At 38.4% G+C, this 17,052-nt stretch overlaps 1 protein-coding gene across 3 annotated transcripts in view; it reads right to left on the bottom strand.

Annotated features, from left to right (window-relative positions):
- SH3D19 (SH3 domain containing 19) overlaps positions 1 to 17,052 on the bottom strand; it is an 86,992-nt gene that overhangs the window by 57,396 nt on the left and 12,544 nt on the right. The window contains exon 2 of one of the 3 annotated variants that reach the window (XM_030008656.1): positions 9,906 to 9,945. The exons of the other annotated variants lie outside the window; for them this stretch is intronic. Within the exon in view, the coding sequence (XP_029864516.1) occupies positions 9,906 to 9,945 (40 nt within the window). The remainder of the gene's footprint in view (positions 1 to 9,905; positions 9,946 to 17,052) is intronic. 3 annotated transcript variants of the gene reach the window in all.

The raw sequence follows: 17,052 nt of genomic DNA, 5'->3' as shown, positions 1-17,052 counted from the left end.
GAAGTGTATATGAATTAAAAAAAAACTAAAGAAAACCCATTGAGAGCTATTAAATACAAAGCATCACCTCTCTCGGGGGCCCCGAGCCACACAAATCTGCATGCTGACAGAATGCATGGATACTTTCCAATGCACACTTGTGCTTCTACTTCACACATAAGCAAAGACAGAATAAGAATAATGGAATAGGTGGACTTTTGGTCGGTTCCACAAAGGCCATTTTTACACCCTTAGTTGTCTTTCAGGATGGAAGGAGGTCACCTGTCTGAAAACTTTGCCTTTTTTTCCAGTTGCTTCAGTTGTTCTAATAAGATAAACCTTAAGATAAAAGGACAAATCTTGGGTTGTTTAGTTTTTAAAGACATTTGAAAATTCTGATTTTTTTTTTTAACATGAAAATAATCTTGGCAATTTCTATTTTACGCCCTCCAAGAACGTTCGTGATTTTGTTTTATATGGCCATTTGAGCATTTGTATTACACTTGTATTACACTAAGCAAAATACCTGTTTAGCACCTGCAGCAAGGCAGTTACCACATTAAGAAGTGCATTTTGTCAATTCAAATAGTAACAGACATCATTTAAAAAACCTACAAAAGACAGTATGGGAATAGTAATTAAAGGAAATACAGAGAACTGTATCGTCATTTCAGATCTGTCCTAGACGGAAAAAAAAAAAAAATGCTGTTATTAACAGAAAGCATTGGTGGTCTGTTCACACTGTAAAATGCTCATTTAACAGAACACAATTCCTTGTCACCAGCCTCAGAACGAAGAAGATAGATTGGGCAGTAATGCAAATAATCTTCTGTCCTATACACCAGTAAGATGTGGTGAGAACGCCTCTCCTGCAGCTGTCATTACTGTACTTGTCCCATGATACTGTCCTCTTCCTTCCTAGCTGTCCAACATTCTCCTGTCAGGAGCACTACATGCTTTTAGCTATTCATGGACCTAGTATTTTAGAAGGGGCAGTGGAAACAAGGTAGTAACACAATGGTCTTAAAAGCAGTTGCCCAAAAGAAACTGTGTTCTTGGGAGAGGAAGGAAACTTCCTGAACTGGTCCAATCATAAAATGATATCATGATTGTTTGAACTAATAATGTATTAATCCTAGATGCTGATGTGTGAGGAGATGGGGGACCATAAGTCCAGATAACATGGAACAGAAGAATTATAATAGTAAAACCAAAGCTATTTATTTCCACTAAGCATTCATTCCAAGCAAAACTATTGCTTAATAAAACATGAGATCACTGATGTACTTCTGCTAGAGCTAGATATTATGCTGTAGATCAAAAGACAGATTTAACAAAGTAATCATTGTTTGTGGTTGGAACACTATGATTAGATTTGGACCTTCTCTTTAATTAGAAGTCAACCTTTGCCTCAAGCCTCAGGAGATGGGAATGTCCACTATACCCAGAACAGATGACAAACCTCTTCTAATAACTCTCCCAAGATTAAGATGTGGCTATGCATACTTATAAAGACCATACTTACATGAATCTTCCCACATTTAGGGTTGCATGGTCTAATTTCAGTCCTCAGCAGCAAGAGACCTGCCCGTGACCTGCCTTGGTTGTAGCCTCCAAGGGAACAGGCAACATGACTTTTGTACCACTGAAGCTTAGTTCTCTTCCTGAAGCTGAAGTAGCTGGAAACAGATGCAAAAGCAGCTCATCCTTGTCTACACTAAGGACTAGTACTAGCTCAGTCGAGCCTGTGGTTTGTCACAGATGGCCAAAACTAGGACAAATCCCATATGTAAACATGGCCTAAATTCAAATGGTGATACCTGCACTGAGCAAAATACTGCTTTTGAAAAGAGAAACTTTCCAGCAAAAATCAGAAATGCAATGTCTCACAAGTGACAGGATCAGAGCCTAAAGTACAGCTGTGCAAACTGCACAGCAAGCATTAGAAAGAAATACAGTAAGAAGGAAGAAACTATCAATGTGACAGGCCTCACTAGGAATATTTTTCCCCCATGATGGAGTGAGGATGCAACTGTAACATGCTTTGAAAGAGTACTTGATCAATCATTTCAATGTTCAACCTGCCAAATCAGATGCTATTTAAGGTAACTGATTACCTATATCAGAATGATCTGCAGACACCAAGGAATAACTTAAAATGAAATGACAAAGTAGCTGAGCAGTACAGAAAAAAGAGAATGAAAAAAAGGAAGAAGTAACAATCTCTTCTCTCTTGTGCACATCAGAGTAAAAGGCCATGGAAACCAACACGATATAACTGCAAACTGAGCTCTCCCACTCAAATTCCAGAGGTGAAGGAAAATGTAGATACTGACCTGAGCTTAGACAGAAACCTGCACAAATCCTTATGGAAATAAACCAAAGCTCAAGTATCAGCTCCAGCACTCTTAAAATATCAGCATGAAATTCTTTCAGAGAGAACTGAACTACTACTACTTCTGAGCTGGAAGTTTACAACCTGCTGAGTCTGCCTCCTCGGCCCTGACACATAACCCATAGGCTTCCCTTAGCAGCTCCCCCTCGTCCTCTGTTTTCTTTGAGACTATTACAAATACCTTTGGAAAGAATTCTCTTCCAACACTCCTTCCCACTCAACAGATTAATTTCTTGTGCTATTTGTTACTGAAATGTCTTGGGGAAAAGAAAGAATAATCATAAAGAAGCAGAATTATAACCATGACTGATTAATTGGGCCCATCACATGTTACTTATAGACAGACAATTCCAGCTCTCACCACATCTTCCATTCATCTCAGAGCAGGGTTAAAATACAAAGCCATACGGTTGTTTTAAAGAGAATTATTGCCATTTTATAGAGAAAAAGTGAAATCTTCTCAAAATGACCTTTAAAAGGAAAGTTCTGTGATTAAAAAAACTGCGATGCATAATCATGTACTTCCTGAAACCACCTTTTGTAGAACTGAGGTCTATCATGGTTATTTATGCCCCAGACAATTCTCCTAATGCACAAGGAGAGTGGCCTTGTGTCTGGGTGGTCCTCAGTACCTTCTACAGGAATCTCCTTTGAAAGGTGATGGGACAGTGAAACTTGCTCATGTACACAAGATGCCCAAAGAAGCACTGAAATTCTTTCAGTGAAGACGGAGGGTGAACCTTGTCCTCTTTATTCCTTCAACAACCATCTCATTCTCAGCATTATTTTCCATTATAAATTAGCATACGCACTGGAGAGCAGCCCAGACAACAGAAGGAGTTGTTCAGGGCACCAAAGCAAACAGGCCTTCAAAATTCCCTTTGCAGAAACCAGGAACAGAGCGCTCTTTTATTAAAACAAATCCCTCTTCTCTGTTTAGGAATAAGGAATCTGGAAGGCTGGCTAGGATGCGCCCTTCACAGTAACTCTTTACTGCTATCTGTGAGATGAATAGCCAAAAATCCCCAACACAACAGTGATGAATTGGTGGCATTAAAACAAACACCCGCAGCAACAGGCTCTAGATACCCGCATAATCCCTAATTGCCAACAACTAAGCTGAACCCATCTGCCATTTATTCCTCTGCTCTACCTGTGATTTTTTTTTTTCTCATTTACAGATAAATATAAACTGAACAGGGAAAATTAACATTGCAAAAAATAAATTAATGATTTGTTGTGGCAAAGAGGCTGTCAAAGAAATATGTTGCACAAAATTGCTCCAGCTTATTCTACTCCCAGGAGGAACATCTCTGACGTGCACAGCACGTGCTGCTGACCAGAAACACATGATAAACAAAAGAAAGACACGTAAGCAGATTCCAATCTCAAGTTTCACCAGTTTCAATCCATGCTTAACCAGTGGGATTGCACCACGCTCCGAGTGACTGAGTCCAAAATTTAGCTCTCGGAACAAAAAAAAAAAAATGGAGCCACATGATCCTACTTTTTAGATACCAACAACAGAAGTCATGACACCGAGCCCCTGCTTCGAGCTCTGCCATTGATTTATTGTGCGACTTGCAAGAAATCACTCTGCCCCCTCTGCTGAACCTACTTCATCTGTAAAGTGGAGAGACAGCTGCTTTTTTCCCTGGAGATCAGCCTTCTGATCCAACTAACCGCATGAGCACTGGTAACAGCCCAAAGGAGGGGATGAGATCCTTCCTTCTGGAGTGGCACAGGCTTAGCTCAGCTCAGGGCAATTGTGAAACTACACCCCAAGGGTTTGGGAAGGAGACTAGATACTTTTTATTACATCAACTTCTGACCTACTGGGACTGTACAAAAGTGACATTCCTTTTTTCACAACGTAAAAGTATGCTTAGACTAAGAGTAACCTGCTACTCCCTAGCCTTAAAATCGTAAAAGCTACATATAAAGAATAAGAATGTAACAGTAAAACAAGTGTCATCCCCCAACATTCCTTCTTCTACACACAACCCTTCCCTTTCAGATGGAGTGCCAGCAAGGTTCAAAGTCTCAAACTTCAGATCTGTATTACAGCCTGTAACACTGGCTGGATGAGGAAAGCCTGAAATTTTCCTGTGTCAACAGCTGCATTGACAAGGTAATGCAGACATTGCCAGTGGACAAAACAAGGCTTTTGAATGACAGCAATGAAAAACTATATTTCAGGATGCTTGTGGGAATGAATCTGGTCCTTTTGGATATTAAGTAGTCCAGTGTTTGAACTAAAGAACTAGATTTAGGTTGGTTCTTTTGATGCTGTCTCCCACAGCATTATCATTTGGAAATTGAGTTAGTACGAGACAGACAAGCAGCCTATAAGTGGGCTGAGAACCAGTGGGCTCAATCTCTCTCTCCTGGGAATCTTTCAAGACTTGGCTAGAAAAAGACATCATTGGCCTGACCTAGTGTTAGCATCTCCCCACTATGAGCAAGATGTTTGACTACACGACCTGCAGAGGTCCCTTCCCATCAACACTTCCACCATTCTATGATTTCTCAGTACAGAAGAAGCAGCAGCAGCAGCAGCAGTCTCTCCACATTGTCCATTTGACCAAGGCACAACAGAGAGGCAGAGGTCTTCGGTAGGGTTACAAGAGCACCTGTCACTCTTTTCAATGCCCAATTCCAATACGGTACCCTGGCTTTTAAATCTACCTAAAATACACAAAGTCTGTTAAGTGGCCTACAAAATTAGCAGTGAAATTACTCTTGAGGACAAAACAACTCAAGTTGTTACATGCACAAATGTCAGTAGCAATTTGTGAGAGGCTTCAAACTAGAACCCCAGGCTTCGGGGTTTAGGAGCTAGAAAGATTTCTGCAGCAGAAGGAAAGATTCTCGTATCGCCCTTCAGATATGCAAAGCTGGAGTTATTAAATGACTAACCACAGATTGACCATAATGGTTACAACATAGAAAATCCTGTTACTGTCTGTTTTCTCAAGACCTCAAAAGCATATTGATTTGTAAAAGCACATCAGTTTAACTATAAAGTGAGGACAGTTCCACTACATTCTTAGGCCTGTGCCTTAAGACTCCCTTCATGTTCTGTTAAAGGCTTAAGATCTTAATTAAAAGGTGTCTTTCGGGCTTCACAGATAATCTGGGAAAACACATTCGTAAGATACAGTCAGACCATTACTGTAATATTTATTAAACACAATTGCACAAGATCAACATTATATAGCAGACGAAATAGAAATGTAGAGAAGCTTTCACTAATGGAATTCTGCTATATAAAAAAAAAAACTAAAACCAAAGTAAGATACAAAACACCATTCATAAAAATGATAGCTTGATTTACCAGATCCTCACTAAAGGGATCTGTAGCCCCTTTGATCAGCCACTTCAAGTGGTTCTTTATAAAGGAACAAAAGAAGGGTTGTGTCTATTTGTATTGTTGACTTGATGCATTTTAAATAAAACAGCCCAATTTAGTTCAATCAAGTGAAGGCAAACAGCTGTAAAAGAACTTTAGCACATTACAATCAGCTGGCAGACTATATGCCAGTAAAACCTAGAAATGAACTAATTATTTTCTTCCCCCGCCCCATTTTGAGGGCAAGCTCTCACAGTAGACTCCTAGTTTTTAAAAATCAAAATCTCTTACTTGACTTCAAGTGATTGATATGCTACTAAATCTCTCAATAAATTGTTGCAGTTTAGCTACCTTCATCCTCTCATCTCCAAGGTCAAGGCAACTACAATGAATTATATCACATTACAAGACTGTGTTTCACAATTTTTTGATCCATAATCCTTACCCCAAAGGGAAAAAAAAGCATAATGAAATTAATCCAGTTCCTTCTACAAGCTTTACTCAATGTTCAGGAATTAACTGCAAATATATGGATGCCTGAAATCTTCTATTCTATTACTATCATATAATTTTCAGTTTGAAAACAGTTAGAGGCATAAGACTAAAAGGTCTACTTCTTTTGACCTAATTGACCTGTGTTACAGCAGGGCATGACCTGAAGCTATCAGAGCCAACAGTGTGCGACCTGACAGTAAAATCAAGAAATAATGATACTTACAGATCACTGTTGCCAGTACAGACATATTTTTCATATTGTGTGAAATACAACAACTGAAGGATGGTTAATATTAGGTCGTGAAATTAAATGTTTCGATAAAAATTTAACATAGCAATAGGTATAATTTGGATTCAGGGAACATCTGTTTTGATCTTACTAATGTGCTAACATTTAACAAGAAAAATCAGTGCAGAGCAGTACATGAAAAAGATACCCACAGGCCCTGTTCTGCTACCCACTTTATCTAAACTCTCCTGTGTGGCAGATGGTTGCTAATTGCCGAAAGAGGCAAAAGATAGTGTATCAATGCGCATTTTGTAAGCATTATCTAGTATCTGTTTCCCTCCTTTTAAAACATACTTGTGGTCTTTGGTTCACCCACTCCCCAAATTTCTTCCCAGTGTCATGCTAGATCCAGTATCACACTGAGAATACTCCACCTTCCTGTAGCATTTCTCCCATACTAAACATTTGATAGGCTAGTAACAAAACCAGAGTATTTCTCAGAATTCCTGATACCGCTATAAATATGTTTCACCCTGCATTATCTAAATGGCATCATCCTATAATAAAAGGAACTATATTAAAGACCATTTATATACTGTTCTATCTAGAAGTTTTTTATATGCTTCTCATTGCAAATGAATTATGTCTGAGCTATGTTTTAAAACTGTTCCTGTTTCATTGTATATGAGCTATTCATCCATAATACTGCAAAGACTCAAGCACAAGCTGATCTAGAAATACACAGACATAAGAAACATATAAGAACATGGTGTTGGAAAGGACAAGCTTTAGACCCCTGCAATCACAAGAAATATCATCATGTGATCTTTTTATTAAGCTGATTGTATTCCTGACTAAAACTTAACCTTACAGAGCCTGAGGAGGATTTGGTAGTGGTGGTGGTAGTTGGGGGTTTTTTGTCTCTTCTTATCCCTGCGTTCCACATTTGTGATTAGACTGGACAGACTTCTGGGCAAGATCTCACCAGGGCTTTGCATGAAATAAACTTCTACTTCTCTGGCTCTCTCTTGGAAACATCTACACCCACTATTTCATCTCAGGATATCTACCCTTCTTAAGGCTTATTGCATATGTCTTCATCTGGTCAGCTAGTATCCCGATGTCCACCTCCATTATTTAATAGTAATTCTAGTGCAGAAATTCTTGTTACTAGACCTTGAGTGTAAGTACAAAGACCTGCAGGGTCATTTTTGTTCTGCTTTAGATCATGAGAGGGATGGTACGTTGCACTTTCAAGAGATGCATCCCACAACATGCAGCTTAAGTAAAAAGTAGACAAGATGTCTTTGAGCCATTGTATTTTCTCTTTCCCTGGCCATGAGCTGCCCACAGAGAGGAAAGTGTCGTGGGTGTAGTAGCTCATCATAAAACGGCATAAGCCATAAAACTGTCCCCAGTGGAACTAAAACAGCTCTGAAATGCTGCCCATGTTACAAGAGAAGTGTATTTTGCACTTTAATTAAGTCTTGCATACTTCACTATTTAGTTTTCCCTCAGTTCTTACAGGAAGGGGCTCTGGTCTTCATGCAGCTGCAGCTCTTTTCCCAGACATGACACGGCCAGACTGGGGATAAGAATCTCACCCAGCAATTTGTCACCATGGGATTATGCTTCAAACTATAATGAGAGATGAACCACAAAGTGTAGCAGTATCAATTAGCAGAGTATGTCATCTAAGGCTCTAGCCTAGAAGCAGCAGCGAGACATGCACAAAACCACACTACTCTTTAAACAATGACTTTTCTTCCTCATAGCTCATCCTGGAAAGCAAAACTATCATGACATGATGGCCAGTGAGACTGAGAAGAGGGCAGAAGATGCATACATATGGTTACAAAGCACATGCTCTACTGACATGAATGAAAGACTATTGAAAGCTGCATTTTTATCAACATTATTAGCGACCTACATTATATGTTAATTTATCTGTGCTTTCCACGTGAGAATTTGGAATCTGTAACCTAGATAACTTAGGGCAGTGTTTTACTGTCAGAGCTGGTCCACATTTGAAATTCCAATTCCATGGAAAAAATATGAAGTTTTACTTTGCTTTTTGTTCCAAATTAGAGAACTTCTAAAATATACTCTGGAGCAAAAAGGTACTGGTGGGAAGGACCAGCCAGAAGAAAGGGGAACAGACTGAAACTGTTTCAACCTTAAACTAAATGCTTTGATAAAATTAGATTTCCTTTTGATAATAATTTGGATTTATTTGACATTATTGTAATATGACATGATCTAATAAAAGTTCAAACATGTAGACTGTAGCTGCATCATTTTAAGAAAAAAAGTTAAGTATTTTTAATTATAAAAGGAAATACAGCGATTGATGTTTTAAGTAGATATAAGTAATCAAAGACAAAGGCAATACTCCCCTGCAACTTAAACATACTGCTGGAAACAGCTACAGTGCTGTTTGTGGATATGGGAGGGAAGGAAAAAGCATCCTCTCTTCCATCACATCACAAGGTAGATACAACACATCAACTGTGCTATAAGAAGTGGCTACAGTTCCCTCTGTTCTTCTGGCTATAAAAGCTACCCCACTGTACTGTAAAAATGTAACGAAAAAAAATAATAATCAGACTCTAAAAATCGAATGAAAAGGTCATGTCATGTCAGAAGGCTGGACACCAGGGGCATCCTTTAGAAAGGCTTTTCACAAAGGAGTGGGAGAGCCAGTGTTAGCTGGTCTGTTCTATCACTTTACTTTATTAAAATCCCATCATCCACCCCAGGATACGGACAAAATCCTATTCCCTGGTAGAGAATTAAGAGGGAGAGTTTGGAAATAAGGCAAAAGAGAAAGAGATTTTTTAAACAGCAAGAGGATAACAACTACAGAATACTCAGAAACTTAACAGAAAATGTGGCCTTGCAAATCAATATCTTAGAAGTTCATGGCATATGCTGATGGAAGTTCTAAATAAACACAAAATATGCATATGTGTGTGCATGCGTTTTGTTTAATACCCATTCGTTTGCTTCTCTTGGTTTTGAAACCTTACGTATGATGGGATCAGAGTTAATGGAATAAAGCGTTGCTATTCTTGACTGAACTAAGAATTATTTTCCTTGCTACAGAAGCAAACAGTTCAAAGAAGCAAAAGTCATGAGGGCTTCTTGTCTTAAACCACAGTTTTACCAAACAACCCTGTACGTGATACATAAACAAGCCTTTGGATGCTAAGTGCACACAATTACAGTGTAGTAAGCCCTGTTAATACCCTGGAAAATTTTGTCCATAAGGAATATAAAACAATTACCTTTAACACAAAGTTATTTTGCTATTTCATTACTGTTACCAAAACAGAGAAGTAGAAGAATGGCATTTTTATTTTTCTGGCTAATTTCCTAGTTCATCCCATAAAAGGAAAAAATTAAGGAAAAAAGGGAAAAGAAAAGAAGAATAAATACAGAAATACGGTTCTTACCCTGAAGAACGGCAGTCTGGTTTATTTCTTTCAGAGCGATCTGTGAGAAAGGAGGCATAATATCAGCACAAAAGTTGGATGTTCTTTAGCAATACTAGTACAGAACTCTTAAAAGAACTGTGACACTGTATGACTAGCAAAACCAAAAGCCAATTCTGTTACAAAACTGTTTTTCTGTACTGGACTACTCTGCCTGAGACCAAATAAAATTATTGCAAGTTTAACGTTTGTTAAAATTCCTCTACTCAAAACACAGTATATTTAATGTTTTGTATTAATGCTTTGGAAGCTTCCCCTCCCTTTAGCTGAAATGAATAGGACCTTAGTTTAGGGTAAAAATAAGAGAGAAGGAAGAGGAAAAAAGAAAAACCACAGATTACTCAGCGCAAAAAAATCATTCCATGAATCATGGCTGGCAGAGTTCCCTGACAGGATAGGAGAAAAATCACCAGTTGGTTGCAGCAACATCTGCAAATACACTGAATCCAGTGCAGCCCCATCATTAACTCTTTGACTTCTGGGTGTTCTAGATACTGAACCTTTCTGTGTTTTCAGAAAGGTTTTTTTTTATCCTGTGAGTATTTCAAGAAGCTTATTTGCACTGAGATTGACCTGCAAATAAAAATCTACACTGTACAATCATAACTCAGATAAACTTCTTTTGCTGAACAATTTATCAGTTGCTAAAGCCATCTCTAGATAAATTTCTAAAAGTTTTTTTTATTTTTTAAAGCTCCGCTACACAAAGAAAGTATAAAATACTTCTCCTAAGAGTTAAGATTATCATACAAGCATTAAAAAATAACCACTGTTATCAGAATTCACATATTATCAGTTATATTGTAAGTCCAGAATATCTCTTACCGCATGCCTTTTCAACTACCTGAAAGAAGCAATTGAGATTTGTGTCCTCCTAAGGTATGTATATTCTAAAATTAGAGGGGGGCTTAATCATTTATTACAGAAAGATCCACTATGCAATTAGAAGGATATTCTTATAGCTACATATAATCTCCACTGACCACGGTAATTTTGCTTCTGATTCCATCTGTGTGTACTTTAAACAGAAAGCTATTTTTCCTGTGTTAGTAAACACTTTACTGAAAAGCTTGTCTATACAGAAGAATAAGAGTCTTCCTAAAAAAAATTTCATACTCACAGATTGTATTTTTAACCTTAAAGCTCTGCATTTGAAATAAAATTTGTTCTCTTAATAGCACACATTTGTTTGTGTAGCTTTATCTCATGTACAGAAGAAATATTGTCCTCTCCAAGTTTTATGTGCTTATTTGATTATGTTTTCATTAAAGTGGTAAAAAATTATTGCATGTCAACAGTGCTCAAAGAAGTATCTAACACTTTTTCTATCCATAGGTGCTCCTATTGAGCTGTCATAGCCACACAGTGTATAATTTATTGTGTTTCTGACTCACAGTGATCTCCATCTCATCACACCGTGTGCTACTCTGTTAGCTAGAAACAGCACGGTATAGCTCAAACTAGAGTTGCAGCAAACACACACAGAAAGGCTCCTTCCATCCTTATCATTTGTTCATATAATCTCCTAACCTGTGAGCACTGAAAAAAATAAGGCAGGACTTCCTACTGAAATCTGCCTGCCATATGTTGCTTGTTATCAGTGTTCCCTGTTATGTACACAGCCACAACCTCCCAGTATTCAGACAAAACCTTCCCACTTCTAAAACGATCGTGTGAATAAACCAGTAAGAAGGAAGAAAAGGTGTCAGAGCACATGTAAACACAGCATCTGGGAGCTCTCCCCCTCAGCCCACGTCGAGTCGGCAGATCCACCACAGCCTGGCCACACCACTGCAACCAGCTCATTCAGGAAATCCCTTTTCCCTTTTGTTTTATTGAAATGTTGAAACAGGAAACATTACCTTTTTTCTTCTTCTTTTTTTTTTTTTTTTTTTTTTTTACACATTTTATTTACTGCTAAACTTAGTGAAAGCACATCATCCACATGTACACTGGTCTTACTAAAAATAACAAAGGGAAATGTAATCCTACAAGCACACCGTTAGCATTTTAAAGTAGAAATAAAACCTGCACCTGTTTAAGGTTATTGTGAACTTAATCTTTTAAATTTGATTTAGTATCAAGTATAACAAGAGACTGAAAGAGCTGAATCTTTCAATTTAGTGCTTAAATTTTGCAGTTCTAGATGCTGTTTTAGCATTACATACAAGCACCAATTCAAGTGATGTCACACACCTCTAGAATATGAAAGCCCAGAAGAAAACAGGCAAATCTTTTTTTTTTTTAATAGACACACACACGTACATATGTTACATTTAAACACACACACACGGAGATCCTATTCCTACATTCTGCAGGCAAATCCTTGGCCTGCAGAAGTCGGGTCACTAAAGTGCATGTCCACAGCTGATTCTCTTTTACTCTATACATGTTACCTTAACAACTGAGAGATCTCTTTGTAATCTTTTCTAACAGAAATAAGCAAGACAACTGTATAGATGCAAGGATCTGAAAATCAAATCCTGCACTACCAATATTCCTCTATATCAAAGACATAAATTGCTATAAAACATTACAGGACATGATGTCTTTCTAGCACAGTACTGTATATCCTTCAATTCTAAACTCTGGAAGCCAAAACCGCATGTCAGATTAGAGCAAACATTGAATGTTTGCTGGACTAGCATGCACAATGAACAAATAGAGCAGTCTGCACTCCAGCATGGGAAATTTATAGGAAAAAATTCCACTTCCAGTGACAGATGATACCTTCCAGACGCAAGCTTCCACAGATGAGACACCAGTACTGTTCTTCCTATCCTTGTGTTGCTGAAGTAATACAAGTCCTTACTGTGTATGTAGCTATAGTCAAATAGGCTAGGAATTCCTAAGCAGCTAGTATTCACAAGCTAGAGAACTGGATTGTTTGATTCTAAGTTTATTTTGGCTAATGAACTGTTCTTGAAAATCAGCATCATCTCCCTAACCTGATAGAGGGGAACAGTGTGTAGTTCAGAATTTGTGCTAGCATGGCAGATCTGTTCTCGATTTACTGACAACTACCCTAGAGGTGGTGCAGTGCTATCATGTCTAATTTTACTACGGCAGATATTGCCAGATAGCTCAGATAGCACAGGCATACAGCACAAAGATGGTTCGTCCACAGACAGAAAAAAAGTTCTTCCTGCCTGTCCTTCAATCCACAACTCCCATAGCCAGAGACTTGCAGTCTCTCAATCCATAAGAACTGACCATCCTCCAACGTCCCACAGTCCATACTTAAAGAGATTTTCTCCACTTCATACTATCATCTATTCTTTACAAAACCTTTGCTGCCCTTATACAAATACAGCCAGTGTGGGAGAAATAATTATCTTTGTTCAGCAGCAGGATACAGTGCAAGAAGTCAAGGAGCTGGCAGGTGGAGAAGATGAGGTGAAGTCAGATACTCCTGGCTGAGGTTGGGAAGACTGGCACCAAGTTTTAAGCACTGCAGAAGAATCAAGGAAAGCATCAGCACACAAAGATCTGCTATTCATACCACAACTGTTTGGCAAATCTAGTGTTTATTTACAAAATCGTGCTGTGTATCTTTCATCAATACCACGGACACATTATGCCTTTTTTCAGCATTCACAGATTGAGCAGCAGACAGAAATGTCATGTTCCAGTTGCTTTTAGAAAGGGTCAGGTTTCTTTAACTGGTGATTCTCTTACCCTTCAAGCATGGGAAAATTATCTTATTTGTTTGTTTGCTTTTAATATGATAGAACAGTTTTTCTTCTCAAGGAAAATATAAACATAACCATCAGGAGAAAAATAACTGACACAACATTATTTCAGTTGCTCCACAAACTCAGAATAGCTTAAGTTTTTGCCAAAAAGACCACCAAAGCAGAAAACAATAGCTTTTATGGCATTCACTCTTGTCTCTGGAAGACAAGCAAAGAAAAGGAAAAAGGCAACTCACACCAAACAGAGCCATTGTTTTTCTCTGTTTATTTTGCTTCTTCAAAGTATCATGTTGCTAGGAGTAACTTCAACTGAAAAGCGTGCTCTCACTAGAAAAAAATTTAAGTATAAACATGAAATGCTGTTGAAAAATTAGTGGAAAGTTAATACACATTCTGCCGTTTCGAACTTGCAAAGCTGCTGAGGAACTTCCAATGCAACTACCTCCTGAGGTAGGTAACTTCCTACTCTTAACCCCATCCCACAGCTTGATCTCTTTTAAAAGCTGAACTGGCTGAAGGGAGCAAAGGGAGGCACATACCATTTCCATTTCTGGGAAATACTGTGGTTTTCATCTTAATTATGGGTCTTGAATTGAGCAGCCACCAGAGGGGGCAGGACGTCATAACACTCTTCAGGAAGAGGTGTAGTTAGAGCAACCAGCTGTCTCCATCTCTGTTGTTTATAGCCCCTGATGGCACAGCACTGGTTTCATAATGAAAAGTAGCATGAGATGCTTATAACAATACTTCTGTAACGATGGAAAACCTCTAGATAAACCAAGCAATGGGAACAGTGTGCTCTTAAGCAGTGCTGGGAACACCAAAATACAAAATATACAGAGAAGTCATAGTCTCAGAATAGCAATTGCTGAAAGAGGCTATACAACTTCCCCTAATCAGAATGCACTAATCCCCAATGAGCACACTTTTGTAAGCTTCCAGGCCTTAACAAACCTACATGCCAAGATCAATGCAGCAGCTTTACAGTGCGTCATGTAGAAATGCAATGGCTCCTACCATTGTTTTAGTAACATGTATCTTGACTATTACCCATCTGATCATAACTAAATGGTCCAACAGTCCCCATTAGCCAACCTCATTAGATCAAGAGCCCCAAATTTCCATTTCAAATTGCCAACGTGGATGGGGCCCTCAGTCAAACTAAACTGCACATTTTCTGGGATAAAGGTCTGCATTTATACAGGATTTTCAATGCTAGTTGCTTTATTTGCACTGAGATAAGCAATAACTGCCAGTAATACTGCAATCTTTTTGTCTTCCATTCTGTTAAGGCACACTGTGGCTCACAGCAACTCTTCATTCTTTTTAGCACTTCTCTCAGGTAAGGAGTCAGAACAACACAAGTTAATTCCACTGTATAGAATCTACTATAAATTTCACTCAATTTTATTAGGAACTGCTATACAACAAAACCCATAAAACTGAACATTTATTTATGTATTTTAGTATCGTAACAGCAGAGTCCCTTATCAGTTGTTTAAAAGGCAGAAGGCTCAAGGAGAGATTAATGAGAGGCTTGGAAGAAACTTTTTTCATTTAGTTTATGTATAGCTTTCCCTTTACTCCAAAAGGCCACAAAAACAGGACACACTCAAAGTTTATAATTGTAAAAGCAGACAGTTTTTATACTTGCTTTAAATTCTACAGTATGCTGCTGAATTCCAGAGCAGCACATTGCAGGAAAAAAATACATTATAACCCCCCCAAATGAAATTACACTAGCCTGTCAGTTTTAATACTAAACAGTCACCGAATCTTGTAAGGACAAAGCATTCCGGCAGTTTTTCATACTTGGTGTAATGCTTTTTTCCCACACCCTTAAGCATGACTGATATATGGCTGGGAGGGGACCCCAACACATACCTAAGAATGCACTGAACCTCTGTGGTTTGAGTATTCAACCTTGAAACCTACTGACCACCATAAAGCTTGTAATTATCCAAACACCATATTCTTTAACTTGCTAAAGAGATTAGCGATAAACTATAGTCATCTTTAAAGCCTTCTGTGCACTTGTACAATATATAAGTGAAAAAAAAATTTACTGGACAGAGGCCACATTTGCCAGTGCTACATTTGCTGCCAATTTGTTTTTGTGACTCTGAATTTCCACCCCCTCATTCTTGCTCCTATGTTACTCCTTCATTGCAACAGCAAAAGTGTGCATGCATCAGTGTGAACATACATGCCAGCATAAGAGTGCGCCTAATGCAGAAACAAGAGAGAAAGGAAACAGACTGTGTAAGCTCTTACTGCTTCTCAAAAAGGTCTGTGTTGTAAGAACCTAGACCAAACTGAGCACTGGGAACAGGTCTTGTTCTCAGGCTGTGAATGATAAAGTATATAGGCAATCAAATATACGAAGCATATGCATATGTTACCACACTTGTACCTTTTACCACACTTGTTTAAGAAGGAAATTTAGGAGACAGTTGTTTCTAAAGCTCTTTTTTCAAGAAATGAGCAACTCCTGAAAGTACAAATCTGCACATCTTCATACAAGACAACCCTGCTGATCAGTGCAATGTAATTCTTAGATTATGTACTTCAGGTACAAGCAGACATAGGTATCTGCACACCATCAGAATCACAGTGGGAGCTACTCAAGACAAGCCCTACTACTTAATTTTTTTTGATACTTTCATGAGGAAAATGCTGATTGGCCCAACTTTTTGATGGACAAAAGATTTATAACCACAAAATACCTTCCTCTCTAGGCATTTCAGAAATGTTAGATCTACATTTCTGAAAAACATTTCTCTGATGTTGCTAGCATTTCCATAAAAGGAATTACCTTTCAAGAGCACGCTACTATATCTTTCTTCCCAAATCAGAGATTCAGCATGCCTGTAGAGGCTCTGCATTATTCCTCAACTAGACAACAGAGCTCAGAGCCTTATGGTACCGTATGTCTGCCTGCCATAGGGTGCTGATACACAACACGCAATAAATGCAATACAGTTACACGTGTGTAAAACTCGTGGTTCCTACATTGTACTAACAGAGCATCTTATAAACATTCATACACTATATCCAAGATCCAAATGTATTCAATTCTTTTTCTCCTCGGGGGTTTGCCCTGCTTGTGGACCAGCACAACCAGCACCAAAAGTACAGCTCTGAACACCTGTGCGTAGGTGCACTTACCTGTCACAACATGCCCCTTACCACACTAATTTAGGGCACACTCTATGCCTAGAGACCTGAAATATGCACAGAGAAATAGTGCTCTTGAGTGACTGAGCCAATCATGATAAAAGGCTTTCTGAAAATAATATAAAAAGAACCATTTTCTTTAAGTCTTCTACAGGGCATTTAGCTTGTTTGTTTTGGATTTTTTCCTGTTAAACAGCAGTTTCTTAAACTTGTGCATTCCTGGCCACAGGCAGGAT

This window comes from Aquila chrysaetos, chromosome 1 (genome assembly GCF_900496995.4).
Source record: "Aquila chrysaetos chrysaetos chromosome 1, bAquChr1.4, whole genome shotgun sequence".
Lineage (NCBI taxonomy): Eukaryota > Metazoa > Chordata > Aves > Accipitriformes > Accipitridae > Aquila > Aquila chrysaetos.
The sequence above is the reverse complement of the archived record's forward strand: the minus strand, read 5'-3'. Positions and strand labels throughout refer to the sequence as shown.